This window comes from Mixophyes fleayi, chromosome 12, assembly GCF_038048845.1.
Source record: "Mixophyes fleayi isolate aMixFle1 chromosome 12, aMixFle1.hap1, whole genome shotgun sequence".
Taxonomy (NCBI): Eukaryota; Metazoa; Chordata; class Amphibia; order Anura; family Limnodynastidae; genus Mixophyes; species Mixophyes fleayi.
In genome coordinates, this window is record NC_134413.1 from 75715791 (window position 1) to 75732145 (window position 16355).

General features: G+C 38.6%; 1 protein-coding gene across 1 annotated transcript; it reads right to left on the bottom strand.

Annotated features, from left to right (window-relative positions):
* Nucleotides 1-7880: 7880 nt before the first annotated feature.
* LOC142108177 (T-lymphocyte surface antigen Ly-9-like) lies at nt 7881-12660 on the bottom strand. Its single transcript, XM_075191796.1, has 3 exons — nt 12548-12660; nt 10256-10579; nt 7881-8122 (listed from the first exon to the last, which is right to left on the bottom strand). The coding sequence occupies exons 1-3, from the start codon at nt 12603-12605 to the stop codon at nt 8025-8027; spliced, it is 480 nt and encodes a 159-aa protein (XP_075047897.1). The 5' UTR covers nt 12606-12660; the 3' UTR covers nt 7881-8024.
* Between the last annotated feature and the right edge of the window lie 3695 nt (nt 12661-16355).

A 16355-nucleotide genomic window follows, 5' to 3' on the forward strand; every position in this document is an offset into this window, starting at 1 on the left:
TGCCAAATCCTTGCTTAGTTTTTGGACCAAAGGGTCTGTTACAAGAGGTGCAAAATCACATGGAAAATTCAAGGTGCTATTTTTATTTTTAGTATTGGAAATGACCCCAGAAAAACAATATTGGTTGTGTTAGTAAGTTTTACTGACAGTGACATCAGGAAATGATATAAACAGTGTATATGTCCTGTAGAGATTATCTTTCCATTCCTGAGGGATAATTTGGCCACAGGCTCTGTGTCTCATGGAAGTATATAGCTGACGTGACACTTTACCTCAGCAGAGCAAGCAAGATGGCTGCTCCCTCGTGTTCCCCTCAACATACACATTGAAGCTCATTTAAAGCCATACTTGTCAACTCTCCCTGAATGTCAGGGAGACTCCCTGAAATAGGGGTGATCTCCCTCACTCCCTGAAGAGTCTGGCATTCTCCCTGATGCTGAGCCAGTACAAGACGTGGTTGGCTTCGCCATCTGTGGCATGATGACACAGTTCAGAAATTGTGTCCTATGTCCATGTATTGATGCCTATGGAGGTGGCCATTTTCATGGAGACCAAGATTTAATCAAAGACTGACCGGTAAGACAACATGACTTCAGTAATGGAGACAGAAATGTAAAAGACACTTCAGTCTCTAGAGATTCATTAGCTGCTTTTCTTTAACGCATAGTTGCCTAATCTCCCAGAATGTCCGGGAGACTCCCGCATTTCTGGGAGACCTCCTAGGCTCCCGGGAGAGCAGGGCAATCTCCCGGTTCTCGCCCCCGTAATAGATAAGTGGCGGGGGTGGGGGCTTAATAATGCAAATATCGCATCATATTGCCCCGCCCCCTGCTGTAATTGGCCAAAATTCCGACAATCGTTTAGGGGGACAGGGGCCAACATTATGCGATTCCTCAAGCCCCACCCCCGCACGCCCACCTCCCCCGGGATCTACCTGAAGCCAACGAGGAAAAGTTGGCAAGTATGATTTAAAGGGGGACACCCTTGTGCCCCCAAACAGTTTTTAAGTGCATATGATCGGTTAGACGCATCTAAAGATAAAGAAATGTGAATATATACACAATATATACCCCACGATAGCGTAGAGATATAGTTTGACTGATGCTAATAAATGCAAAAGTTGAATCTGAAATCAATCTGAAATGTCATTAAAGATGAACACGCATGCAAAATAAAAATTGTAGTTAAATACAAATATCTGTTGTTTTCCCCTTTAAAAAAAAAATCAAATATGAAACATCCTTCCTACAGCAGAATGGAAATGCCAATTTGCACGAGCACTAAAAAATTTGATGTGCCTCCACTACTGATTTATCCCCCATGTGTTTTGCTAAACTGTAGACAGAGATCCCGGCACCTTTTGATTTTTTTTTTAATAAAATATTTTTTATAATGAATGAAAAATAAAAAAACAACAACAGTTTTTCATTCTTTACTTGTTCGTTCCTTACTCAACATCCCCATCTAGTGGAGGAATATGTCCTTTTTTTTTTATGACATACATGTCCGAGATGAAAAGACCCCTCTGTCTAATGTTCTGTGAGCTTAAATATTGGATCACTATTTTCTCATAGTTTCGGATCACCTGCCAATGCATATGGTTTAGTGCAAGTTGTAGGACAGTACATGCTGCCACCATCAAGTTTCTTCACCGGCAAATGGAACCACTTCTGGGTGTAGTGTATAGCTGCTGCAGCACCTCTTTGCTGGTGATTGTGCCTGACAAACAAAAATGGCTGCCAGACATAGACACGGTCAGTCTGCCATACAGACACAGGCTCACAGCTCTCAGCATGTCGTGTGATGGCAGAGGAGGGGAGAAAGAGGAGGTCAGTGCAGACAGAGATCAGAGGGCCGTTCTGCTCATTACATCATGTGCCACGTGACTGTGGTTGACATGGCAGCCCAGAATCATAAATCATTCATTAAATACTAGCGTTCTTCTTATAGCCTGCCACAGTGGTGTACGTCACCACTGATTGTTTCATGGGATTGCTGCTTTAAATGTAAAATAGCTGTAGGGTGGGTTTTTTTGCAAATTCCACAATTTACCTATCTACAATCGCTGCATAGACACGCTCTTCTTCATTCAAACTGAATGCCCAGTGTACATTTTTGCATATAGAGTACTGCGCAGTATTGCATTTACAGTATATTTTGCAATCAATTGCACATGCCTTAAAAATACACTTAATTCACTTGTGAAGTAATTCAGTTGATTCGTATTGGCAGTATTCATTCCTGTGTGGAGAGATTCAGCTGTTCTGTGCCAGTAGCATTCATTCTCATTCAAACCCAATCATTTTGCTCATATGTGTACTCTTCCAATTACCGAAATTATGCTGACACCTGCTGGAATATGTAGTCATCGCAGGGCCTGCTATGTTCGAAGAAATTCCCACAGTACTTTGTCTCCCTCTACTGGGCAGAGTGACACAATGCAATGAATAAAAGAAAAATCATTAGGTTCCCCTTTTATCTTATTAGGGTCTAGGTTTTAATTTATTAGAGATACTTGGATGTATATAAGTATTATATATGTAGACGGCTGTACAACTACGATACTAGATTTAGCTGATCAGTGTGTAAATGGGCCAAACATGCTGTAACCTACTGCAACCAGTCACGTATTTCTTTTGAATGGTCTAATCGCCAGCGGTAACCTCTTTTTTGGTATAGGGCAAAACAAAAACACCCACTCTTCTGCATTCTCTATTTCATGGTCTAAGTGAGCTCTGTCAATGCTAGAGAGTCAGTACGAGTTCTTAAAAGTACAGTAACTCTATGTTTTTTTTTAAAAAAAACACTTTCTAGCAAAGGAAGGTTCAGAGGAAATGTGAGGAATAATGACTTCACAGAAAGGGTAGTGGATAAGCGGAATAGCCTCCCATCAGAGGTGGTAGAGCATAATACAGTAGAGCAATTTAAATATGCTTGGGATAGACATAAGAATATCCTTACAAAGAATAAAGGATCAAATAGGGTTTGAGGTTACCATAGGTTAAAAAATGGGCAAACTAGATGGGCCAAGCGGTTCTTATCTGCCGTCATATTCTATGTTTCTATGTAAAAAGAACATCTATATTTACCTTTAACCGGCCATGCAGCGAGCCCTATTGCGGAATAAGCAGACATCAGTTTGGCAGCCCCTCGCGTTGCTGAGCCAGCTAACAAGACCGGCAGATGATGGATTCTAGGTCTACCAGACGGAGATCGATGGAGGATGAGTCATTACATTCGTCATCCAGCCGCGGATTCCCCAGGCACAGGTAAGAGCACAGAAACGACCCCTGCGTGGGCTGGGATTGGTCAGCGTGATGCCCAGCGGACGTGGAAGCGGTGTATTAGCCCATAAGGCAGGTTGTGGATTTGACACTGATCGTTATGTATTGTCTGTGCTGGGGGGCTCTGCAGCCTACTGTCTGGTGGACGTCCATGACCCACCTTGGTCTGAGCAACAAGACCACCTAGGAGACAGACTGTTCTCCTGTACAGACAATGTTTTGTTATGGATAAGGGGATAGTGTGTTCTGTGTGTATGTCTGATGCAATTCATGCAATGGGTATTTTCCAAAATACAACACTATTTAAGGGTCTATCTCATATCTATCTATCTATCTATCTATCTATCTATCTCATATCTATCTATCTATCTATCTATCTATCTATCTCATATCTATCTATCTATCTAATATCTATCTCATATCTATCTCATATCTATCTATCTCATATCTATCTATCTCATATCTATCTATCTCATATCTATCTCATATCTATCTATCTATCTCATATCTATCTCATATCTATCTCATATCTATCTATCTCATATATATCTATCTATCTCATATATCTATCTATCTCATATATCTATCTATCTCATATCTATCTATATCTCATATCTATCTATCTATCTATCTATCTCATATCTATCTATCTCATATCTATCTCATATCTATCTATCTATCTCATATCTATCTATCTATCTATCTATCTCATATCTATCTATCTCATATCTATCTCATATCTATCTATCTATCTCATATCTATCTATATATCTATCTCATATCTATCTATCTATCTATCTATCTATCTATCTATCTCATATCTATCTATCTATCTCATATCTATCTATCTATCTCATATCTATCTCATATCTATCTATCTATCTCATATCTATCTCATATCTATCTATCTATCTATCTCATATCTATCTATCTATCTATCTCATATCTATCTATCTATCTATCTCATATCTATCTATCTATCTATCTATCTATCTATCTATCTCATATCTATCTATCTCATATCTATCTATCTATCTATCTATCTATCTCATATCTATCTATCTATCTATCTATCTATCTATCTATCTATCTATCTATCTATCTCATATCTATCTATCTATCTATCTATCTATCTCATATCTATCTATCTATCTATCTCATATCTATCTCATATCTATCTCATATCTATCTATCTATCTATCTATCTATCTCATATCTATCTATCTATCTATCTCATATCTATCTATCTATCTATCTATCTATCTCATATCTATCTATCTCATATATCTATCTATCTATCTATCTCATATCTATCTATCTATCTCATATCTATCTATCTATCATCTATCTATATCATATCTATCTCATATCTATCTATCTATCTATCATATCTATCTATCTCATATCTATCTCATATCTATCTATCTCATATCTATCGATCTATCTATCGATCTATCTATCGATCTATCTATCTCATATCTATCTATCTATCTCATATCTATCTATCTATCTCATATCTATCTATCTATCTATCTATCTATCTATCTATCTATCTATCTCATATCTATCTATCTATCTATCTATCTATCTATCTATCTATCTATCTCATATCTATCTATCTATCTCATATCTATCTATCTATCTCATATCTATCTCATATCTATCTATCTATCTATCTATCTCATATCTATCTATCTATCTATCTCATATCTATCTCATATCTATCTCATATCTATCTATCTATCTATCTCATATCTATCTATCTATCTATCTATCTATCTATCTCATATCTATCTATCTATCTATCTATCTATCTATCTATCTATCTATCTATCTATCTCATATCTATCTATCTATCTCATATCTATCTATCTATCTCATATCTATCTCATATCTATCTATCTATCTATCTATCTATCTATCTCATATCTATCTATCTATCTCATATCTATCTCATATCTATCTCATATCTATCTATCTCATATCTATCCATCTATCTCATATCTATCTATCTATCTATCATCTATCTATCTCATATCTATCTCATATCTATCTCATATCTATCTATCTATCTATCTATCTATCTATCTCATATCTATCTATCTATCATCTATCTATCTCATATCTATCTCATATCTATCTCATATCTATCTATCTATCTATCTATCTCATATCTATCGATCTATCTATCTCATATCTATCTATCTATCTATCTATCTAATATCTATCTATCTCATATCTATCTATCTCATATCTATCTATCTATCTCATATCTATCTATCTATCTATCTCATATCTATCTATCTATCTATCTATCTATCTCATATCTATCTATCTATCTATCTATCTATCTATCTATCTATCTATCTATCTCATATCTATCTATCTATCTATCTCATATCTATCTATCTATCTCATATCTATCTCATATCTATCTATCTATCTCATATCTATCTCATATCTATCTATCTATCTCATATCTATCTCATATCTATCTATCTCATATCTATCTATCTATCTATCTAATATCTATCTATCTATCTCATATCTATCTATCTATCTATCTATCTCATATCTATCTATCTATCTATCTCATATCTATCTATCTATCTCATATCTATCTCATATCTATCTATCTATCTCATATCTATCTATCTATCTCATATCTATCTATCTATCTCATATCTATCTATCTATCTATCTCATATCTATCTACCTATCTATCTCATATCTATCTATCTATCTCATATCTATCTCATATCTATCTATCTCATATCTATCTATCTATCTATCTAATATCTATCTATCTATCTCATATCTATCTATCTATCTATCTATCTCATATCTATCTATCTATCTATCTCATATCTATCTCATATCTATCTCATATCTATCTATCTCATATCTATCTATCTCATATCTATCTATCTATCTATCTCATATCTATCTATCTATCTCATATCTATCTATCTCATATCTATCTATCTATCTCATATCTATCTATCTATCTCATATCTATCTATCTCATATCTATCTATCTATCTCATATCTATCTATCTATCTCATATCTATCTATCTATCTATCTCATATCTATCTACCTATCTATCTCATATCTATCTATCTATCTCATATCTATCTATCTATCTATCTATCTATCTCATATCTATCTATCTATCTATCTATCTATCTATCTATCTCATATCTATCTATCTATCTCATATCTATCTATCTATCTCATATCTATCTACCTCATATCTATCTATCTATCTATCTATCTATCTACCTCATATCTATCTATCTATCTATCTATCTATCTATCTATCTCATATCTATCTATCTATCTATCTATCTGTGTGTGTGTGTCTGTCTGTGTGTATGTGTGTGTTAGGGAATTTAGACTGTAAGCCCCAATGGGGCAGGGGCTGATGTGAGTGAGTTCTCTGTACAGCTCTATATAAATTGCTGCTGCTGCTGATGATCTATCTCTCTATCTCCACAAAGGAAGACAAGGTACACATGATGAGTATATGTGAATCTTCCTCTTGTTGTGCATAATCCTTCCTTCATGCCATTGTGTACATATGGCAACACAGCAACATAAAATAATACTGCAGTATTTCTATAATGTATCAATTCTTATAAACACCAAAGTGAAAGTTTCTTCTGTCACAAAAGTCTTGAAATATGTGAAATGCACCAGCTGGTTCATGTGTGCACAGCGGTCCTGGGAGTTCTGACTTGGCCTTGCAGTTTCACTTAGTAACATAAATAACTAGAAAACAAATACATGAGAGAGAGAGAGGGGGTGAGAGAGAGAGAGAGAGAGAGAGAGGGGGTGTGAGAGAGGAAGAGAGGGGGAGAGAGAGAGAGAGAGAGAGAGAGAGGGTGTGAGAGAGAGGGGGAGAGAGAGAGAGAGAGAGAGAGAGGGGGTGTGAGAGAGAGAAGGGGAGAGGGGGGAGAGAGAGACGGGGAGAGAGAGAGGATGGAGAGAGAAAAGGGGAGAGAGGGGAGGGAGAGAGACAGGGAGAGAGAGACGGGGGGAGAGAGAGACGGGGGGAGAGAGAGACGGGGGAGAGAGAGAGACGGGGGAGAGAGAGAGGATGGAGAGAGAGAAGGGGAGAGTAGGGGAGAGAGAGAGAAGGGGGGAGAGAGAGATGGGGAGAGAGGATGGAGAGAGAGAAGGGGAGAGGGGGGAGAGAGAGAAGGGGGGAGAGAGAGAGGGAGAGAGAGACGGGGAGAGAGAGAGAGAAAGAGAGGGGGGAGATAGAGAGAGGGGGGAGAGAGAGAGAGAGAGGGGGGAGAGAGAGGGGGAGAGCGAGAGAGAGAGAGGGAGAGCGCGAGAGAGAGAGAGAGAGGGGGGGGAGAGCGAGAGAGAGAGAGAGAGAGGGAGAACGAGAGAGAGAGGGGGAGAGAGAGAGAGGGAGAGCGAGAGAGAGAGAGAGGGGGGGGAGAGAGAGCTATGATACTTGCCCTTTAATAAATAGATCTGTATAAAACAAAAACTTCACACACGTGAAATTTGCAACTGTAATAGACAGTGTTCCCTCGCTCTCACCATTATTATAAGCCACAAATGAAGCTACACTGAGCGGCAATTTAGGAGAAAAAGTGAAATGTTTATTTGACTGACAGCGAAAGTACTAAAGTGGTAGGAGGTCACTTCAAAGTGACCAACACACTCTATCTATACACAGGTAATTCAGATGCCAGTGGTGAGATCCTATGAGTTGACAAAACTATTACGTCTTTGTGGCAATGTAGGAGACCAGGAATCCCAGACTGACCGTCCCAAGGAAGTTCATCCGTGTCCATTGGCTTCGATGGGACTTGTTTTTGGCTGGAAAAAATAAACCACAATCAGACAATGTAGATCTAGGTTACACATTAAACATGCTAGTGTCTAGTGCAGGTTATTTACTGATTTAATTGATTGACTTGGGATTTTGGGGTGGATTTTTAGAGACATATGGCAGCAAGCAATGAGCAACGCCTGAGTGATGGTTCTAGTAAACAGAGATTTTCATGCATTCAGAGAAAGGAGATTGGACGAATTCCACAGGGATAACAATATGTTTTTGTGGATTTAGTTTTGGTATAAGTAATTACCTTTACATTAGAAAAATGACTAAATTAAAGAAAGAAATGTACATTTAAAATGAATATGTTTGGAAGAAGTGTTATTCATGAATAAAACAATTTCACGTCTGTGTGATGCTTGTTCAAGTGATGATTGTACCATTTACAGGTATAACTCGAAGCTGGTGCCATACATGATTTGATATTATGTATTGTATGTTTCTTACCAGAATGGGCTCTGTGCTATATACTAATTACCATAATGGTCTTTGTATTGTATACTAGTCACCAAAAAGGGCTCTGTATTGTATACCAGCAACAATAAAAGGTGTTGCTGCACCCACTCCACGGCAGCACAGTACCTGACTTACAGTGGATTCTTTCATGGACCTATAAGTTGCTGACTTTTGTTTTCTGGCAGATTACTGAAAAATGATTGTTAGCATTTTCCTCTTAAGCCTCGTTCTAAGGGGGGTGGCCTAGCAGCCATAGAATGAGGACGCACTCTGCAGAACTTCAGACCTGTATTCTTTGACATTGAGGATTTCTCTTCCCCTAAAACTGTTTTTACACCCAGATCTGGCTCCTGGATTTTATTTGGAGCATAGCAGTGCACTCCTTCTCAAATCTGGCCCATGCAACAACAGTCGATGCAGGCATACCTCCCAACTTGTCCCCATTTCCACAGGGCTTAAAAGGGGTGGGGCTGCACCAAAAAGTGTTTGTGGGTAATCTAGGTAGGGTTTGGGTAGATCATGGGTAGGGCCTATTGTGTCCCGATTTTCCATGTGTCAGTGTGTGTGAAGGTACGCGCATTAGCCTCTCTGGACCTCAAAGCTTAGGTCTATAATAACCAGGACCCTGGCAGAGCTACTTCCTTGGCCGTTCTCCCTGGCTCCCCATTTCAGCTGATTGGAGCCATTTAGATCACGGCTGCCCTGACTGCCTGCTTTGCCTATCTCCCGTCGGCTACACCCACTCCACGGCAGCACAGTACCTGACTTACAGTGGATCCTTTCTTCAAGTCTATTGTAAAAAAGTCCTATTGTAAAAAAATAAAAGTCCTATTGTAGTTGGTACAGAAATGAGTTTCAGACTGTAAAAAAGGCATGGCAGGGAAGGTTGTGATGGCAGATTCAATAGATATGTTTAAGAAAGGGTTAGACAAATTTTTAGCGGAAAGGTGTATCCAGGGATACGACCGTTAATTTAAAATAAAGGATAGTAGTGGATATAGGGTAAAATTGGATTGCAATATTGAGTCTGGGGGGATTTTCAAAATTGAAACAGATTGGCGGTTGCCTACTCTGGATTAATTTCAAATATAAGTGCAGGATCGCAGGAGATCCAAAATAGGTTGAACTTGATGGACTGGTGTCTTTTTTCAACCTCATCAACTATGTTACTATGTTACATTGGCAAGATAGGAGCATGTCTGGGGGTGTATTTGAGTGACCTGTGGACGTGTCTTTGGCGGCTCGGGGGTGGTGATTATTTTGTGTCAATTTTTGTTAGGAGGCACAGGAGCGCTCAACCTCCATCTGCAACCCCCTGACCCACGTCGTCATCAGATTGTACTGACCTGAACCACAGGTCTCCATTGCTTCATGTTGATGGAGAAAGATGATAGCACCATCCAGGATGTTAGAGCCAGATTGAAACTGCTAGCGGTTTAAAGGCTCAGCCTACCTTTCTGGACTTTTCAGTAGATACATTGGTATTATAGAGCCATAGTTTGTAAATGGGACCACTGCATTGCTCCCTGAAAGTGGGAACTATGCATTGAGGTACTTGTTAGATTGACACTGCAAGAGGATATATCTAACCAACAGTTGACTTCTGACCCACTTTCCAAATAGGAATATAGAATCAATCGGCTCTTCAAATAACTTACCATAGACTTGCAGATTGAAATACATATGTCTGGTGTCTACGTCGGTGTATATCACTGCTTCATAGGTACCACAGTCTTCTTCCTTCAAATCACTGAGAGTTAATGAAAATCCAAGTTGTTGGGATGTCACCCTGGATTTGAATCTGTAATCGATGACTTGAAGCCTGCCTGGCTTGGCGATGGCCAACATGCGTTTTTTTCCTGTTGCATTGCTAGACCAAAATATACTGTTGATCTCTATGTTTTTCGATATGTTGACGTGGAACAAGACGGAGCCACCACAAGTTGCCGAGAGCGTTTGTTCGGTCACCTCTGAGATGACACCTGATGCCACAAAAAATGACAAAACACGGTGAGAAATATTTGTGGATTTCTAATATAAGATAGAGTATAAGAAATTTTTTTTGCACTGAGAATTTAAGGATTTCTCCACCAATGGCTCCCATCCATTGTCTGTGGTATCACTGTCCCCCAGTGGTCATTTAAAATGTTTGCGTTTCTGTTCACTCCTAGGCCCTCTGCACTTAACCTTTGTAAGCGTATGCATTAACCGTCTGTCTTTAATCAGTCTTTACAACCTGTAACCTGCACTCAGTGGAGGCGGCCACTTTGTGGAATGAACCAATATACATGAGGCTGTAGCTTAGGGCTTTCCGAATGTATTTTCCACAAGTAGCAACCATGGTTCACTGTTGGCAGTGGCTCAAACTCAGTCCAATTTGGTCTAAATCAGGCAGATCGCCTGAGAGAATTGCAAATCATCATGTGTGGAGTTGTTGCCCATAGCAACCAATCAGATTCTAGCTGTCATTTATCTAGTACATTCTAGAACACGATAACTAGAATCTGATTGGTTGCTATGGGCAACAACTCCACTTTTTAGGAGGTTTGGTAAATCTACTCGGTGTGTTGACATTTTGAGATAATTTGTTTACTGGGAAAATATATATTATGCTTCATTTCCATTCAGTTACTGAAGTATAGATTGTTTTCACAGCTGCTACTTCCTATACAGTAACTAGTAAGAATAAGGGAAACAATGTGTATATATATATAGCACAGTGTTAGTGTGTTCTCCAATATACAGCAAAAATAAAGTTAATTTATAGAAACATCTTTTATATAATACTTACAAATAACCCTAGAAGGGTCTATACTGGATAACAAAACTCAATTTAAAGGGAACCAGCGCAAAAGTCTAAAATGAAATTTGTTGTTATCGATACCTACGTAGGTTTTCTTACTAATTTCCTGATTGACTTCGAAAACATCCTCTACTCACCCACTCACTCTATTCCTACAGCTTACAGCTACCACGACTGTGGGATGACTCTTTTAACTCTTTTACTACAGCTAAAAGAAATCACGTGAGCTACCAGCCTGCTCAAAATAGTCTTCATGTGTGGAAACCTGTGGCATATCTCTAGAGACCTGCAGTGCGGGGGGGGGGGGGGGGAAGGAGAGGATAGGATGTTATAGAAAACAACCTACATTTTTTTGAATGCTCAACATTTGTTTTAATCAGCTATATGAACTTACACACACGTAGAAATTAATAGAGTCTTAATGAGTATAACAAAAGCTTTTTGATGCACTTTTCACTCGACTGAGCATAGAAAAAGATCATGAAAAGAACAACAAAAATACACAGCAGCAGGACGACACTAACGATAAAATGATTACAATAGGCACTATGACGCTAATATAATGCACCTACAAATGTTCTACATTCACATCCATCTCAACTGCCCCGATTTAAGCCGGACAATCCTGATTTGCGGTGACTGTCCCACTGTTACCCTGGCACGTGGCAATATAGAGGTGAATTTTGGGAGAGGGAGCAGGGTTGGGAGCATTAGGCACGAATCTAGGAGGCGTGGTACAACGTGCTACAAAGTAACGCTGCCACGCCCACAGCGTGCTACTCTGCTCGGTCACGTCACATACGGTCCCGATTTGTCCAATGGCATGCCTACAACATTTTTCTAACACTTTCCCTTTAAAGCATTGGACACATAAGCAACTTCTTAAAGAACAATGCAAAATGTTTGCAAAATAATGGACTCTATGTATCATAATTACCCCTGGACTGGGGTATCTAGCAATAATTTAAAAGAACGATAACCTCAAAAAATAAACATATTACATACACTAGACAAATACACAGAGCCAATGAAATAAAGTCCATTTAAAGGTCCATTTTTGCTCAGTAGTTCTGTAAGACCATTCTCTGCATTACTCTGATACGTTACTCTCTGCAGACGTTGGATGGTGGGCATTAAGTTCACTTACCCCATAGTGGCATCAGCAAGGAGAGAATCAACACCGTTACTTGCCAGTACATTTCCATACATGGATACTACGATGCTACGAAGACACTGGCGTTTTTTGCAGGGTAAAAAAAAAAGTTCTGTATTGTTCCTGATTTTGAAATAAAAAGCAGGAAGGCAGGGTAGTTTCCTTCATGGCTAGGGGCCAGCTTCAGTTCTCTTAGGCGACATAAAACGATAATCAGCTTGTATGGGACAGTGATAATGAGATTACGTGTGCCAATCCGACACCCCAGCACAATGTAGGTGGTTTATTATGTACATGTGATGTTTTGAAAAGAGGAATACGATTCGGACAAGGGTGGTACAATTATGTCTCCTGGTCTTCCTTCCGGAAATTGTCACCCACCCAAAGAAATAGAATTCTATTTTACCCAAAATTCTATTGTCTCCCACCCAAAGAAATAGAACATTCTATAGTTGGCCAACGCCTAGAACCTCAGTGTTGTAAAGATTTATCCTTGGATATATTTGTCAATAGCTTTTAATGCTGATTGATGCACAGTACAACATTTTTGGTCTACGCATACAGGCCTACTGTCTCGGAACATCCGTAAGGCCCCCAAATTTATGGTTGTTTTCCCATACACTTGGGAGAGCAGACCCCCCTCTTCGAGATCCTACATCTCCTTGTTGTAAAGTCGGTGGGGCCTTGATGCATTGATGTTATAGAGGGGGGCTTGGCCATAATGACGTGAATCACGTTGTCACACCTCCTGCACTTGCCCATTTAAACTTCCCTTTGGGATCAAATAGTAGGTATGTTTATGAAACTGAGTATTTAAAAGCCAATAAATGATGACAATTTCCAAAAGTGACAGATTTTAATACGGGTGTAGTGGCTGAGTAAGCATGATTAAGTGGGGGTCATAGTCATAACTTGCCACTAATATTGGGTGCAAAATATTCCTGTGAATTGAGTTGTAACCTGAAAATGTTCTTTATTGTGCACAGACCATTGTATATTTTGGATATACTTGTATGCTATAACTCTGTATGCTGTACCTCTTGTCAGACAGTCAGTTTACCTACATAATAAAGCAAAACCCTTTCCAGAATTGGTTGTTGTTGTCCCACAAAAATTTACTCTAAATACAAAACAAGGGTTTTGGTGTACTGCCATAGATTTTACGCCACAAAATAGAGTTCCTTTTGTGTTACAAATTAGTTGTATAGCACAAAATAAACGTTTTTTTCTTGTTACAGAATGCAAAAAGTCCTGCAGTGTTGGGGGTGGGAGCAGGGGGAACTCGCTGTAATAAATATAATATTAAATATAACTTTAATTATGGAAGTCCTGGGGGATACTCCTTTATAAGCTGCATAGTAATGTTTATTATATAGTTATAAAAGTATTGATGAGATGATTTTTATTTATTCGTAAAGCACAAACCTCTTGAGCAGCGCTGTAGATAGTGAAACATGCAGGTGATTATACCAATTAAATAATATACGGCAAGTGGAGTGAGAAAGGTTCAGTATGAACTAATGTATTCAGAATATTCCTAGTTCATGGAGTCATTGAGGGTCTCGCTGCTGTTCTTGCGTGACTTTTCATAGTATCTATATATGATAAAACATATTTGTAGCTAAGCTGTTAGTATAATCTTTTTACTCTTAACATTCAGCCTTTGGGGTCTCTAACAGGTGCGGTACTATAGGAGTTGTAGTTTAAAAAGGTTTTGCAAGAACTGGCTTTCTAAATAATACATATATGAACCTTTAACAATACAGTGCCTGAAAGGTTTGCCCTCATAAATACATCTGGCTTAAAAAAACCTCCAACATAAATATTAGCCTCAGATGGGCCCACAGTGGACCCCATAGCTGTACCTTTTCTTTGTGTGTAGTAATTAAAATGTTTCCACCTGCCCCCTGGCAGTCTGCACCACTTTTGCAGGATTAGGAATTGTAAGAAACCCATAGATAATCTAATAGATGATCTATAATATCCGACTGATTTTTCCAGCCTTGTCTTCATATTGAACCTTGTAACCCAGGGGTAGGCAGTAGAGGCAGCTGCATTGGTGCATCAAATAATGGGGCTGCAGATATATCACTGAGCCCTCTGGCCCTCTCCAGTATAAAAGGACTAGCAGAAGAACTTTGACCAGTCTACACTTCATTTTACTTGTTTATGGCTACCTGAAAGGGGAGATGGTCTATGTGTATGAGGAGCATGGTCTAATTTGTCCCGATTTCCCAGGAATATTGCGACCTATGGTTATAATTTGACTCCCTCTGACAGGGGATGCTTTGCAGATCAGGACAATCCTTGATGGATGCAGGCTAGCCGAAATCATGTATCTTGAAAAATATCCAAGAACAAAAATAGGACCCTTTAGTTAAAGCATTCATAAACTCTAATTGTGCAGCCCTCCATGACGGATGCCAACTTAGACTCACGATACAGTGGGGGATTTTTTCTGCAACCTCATTTTTAACATAATAATGAAACTCAAAATCTCACCACAACTACCTCCCTGTGAGAGAGAGAATCTATCATCATGCGTTTGATTCCTGACCATGCTTTGCTTGGGTTTCCTCCAGGTGCTCTGGTTTCCTGCCACACTCCAAAAATATACTAGTAGGTTAATTGGCTGCTATTAAATTGCCCTTAGTCTCTCTCGGTCAGTGTGTGTAAGTTAGGGAATTTAGACTGTAAGCTCCAATGGGGCAGGGACTGATGTGAGTGAGTTCTCTGTATAGCGCTGCGGAATTAGTGGCGCTATATAAAGAGATGATGATGATGATGATATGGTGGGATTGATACACAAGTTTTTAAAACAGGAAAAAGAGATAACTAATTCTGTAACTTATAGACAGGAAATAATACAGGCAGACAGCAACGACTCTAGCACCCCCATCTGATTGTGACTCCCTAGAAAAATGCCAGAATAAGTTTTAACGGCATTATCCGAATTTGCCATAGAAACTCTTTGTTTTGTTTGAACGTGTAATAAATGCAACCAGATGAATCATCAAAGAAACGTGCAAATTCTCATATTCATAAAATTTATAAAAAATAATAAACTTCTAAATTTACTTTCACAGTTGCTTTTAACAGACATGAATTATAACATTACATTTTAATTTATTTATTTTTTACATTAAACAAGCGTTATGCATTTTAAAGATATTTGCTAGGTGAGTGCATCAAGTCACATAGGAACTACTTTGCTGGAACGTTTAATTTATTGAAGGATATTTCTCTCTGAAGTCGTCTTTTCCGGAGTGAGACAATTTTGACCACTGATAGTTGTAGAACATACATACCTGTCGCTATTTCTAAAAACTAATATGCTCAAAGTGATAGCTAGAATCTGACTGGTTGCTATGGGCAACACCGCCACGTTTCCCTTTTAGACGGTTTAGTCAAACTACCCCAAAGAGAGTTAAGCTGAGCAAGAGAGAAAACAGGCGAAAGGGAGAATGAACCAGTGAGGAACATAACTGCAGTACTGAACGACCTTCAGATTGAAGAAAAAATTAAGGAAAATGAATTATACAAAACCACCAAAATCACTTCCTGCAGACACCTTACCAGTATATAAAAGTATTATCGTTACAAAGCACTAGAGTGTCCCAATCTATTGCCTAGTTGGAAAATGCTGTATTATCTGCTGGTGAAACTTGAACTCTCATAATTTTAGAAATAAGGGTATTGTATAATCTGCGTTGAACCGTTATATGTTTGCGTACAGTGTGTAAGATTTTATGTTACTGACGGTATTGTACGATTGTCTAGAGGGAGTAGAAACTATCTTGAG

What these genes read in the sequence shown, in the direction of transcription:
- LOC142108177 (XM_075191796.1), bottom strand. Translation starts at nt 12,605, where the DNA reads ATGGAAATGTACTGGCAAGTAACGGTGTTGATTCTCTCCTTGCTGATG. An exon ending in CTTGCTGATGCCACTATGGG is followed by an intron (nt 10,580 to 12,547) that starts GTAAGTGAACTT and finishes TTGTGGCATCAG; the next exon opens with GTGTCATCTCAGAGGTGACC. An exon ending in TTTCAATCTGCAAGTCTATG is followed by an intron (nt 8,123 to 10,255) that starts GTAAGTTATTTG and finishes TATTTTTTCCAG; the next exon opens with CCAAAAACAAGTCCCATCGA.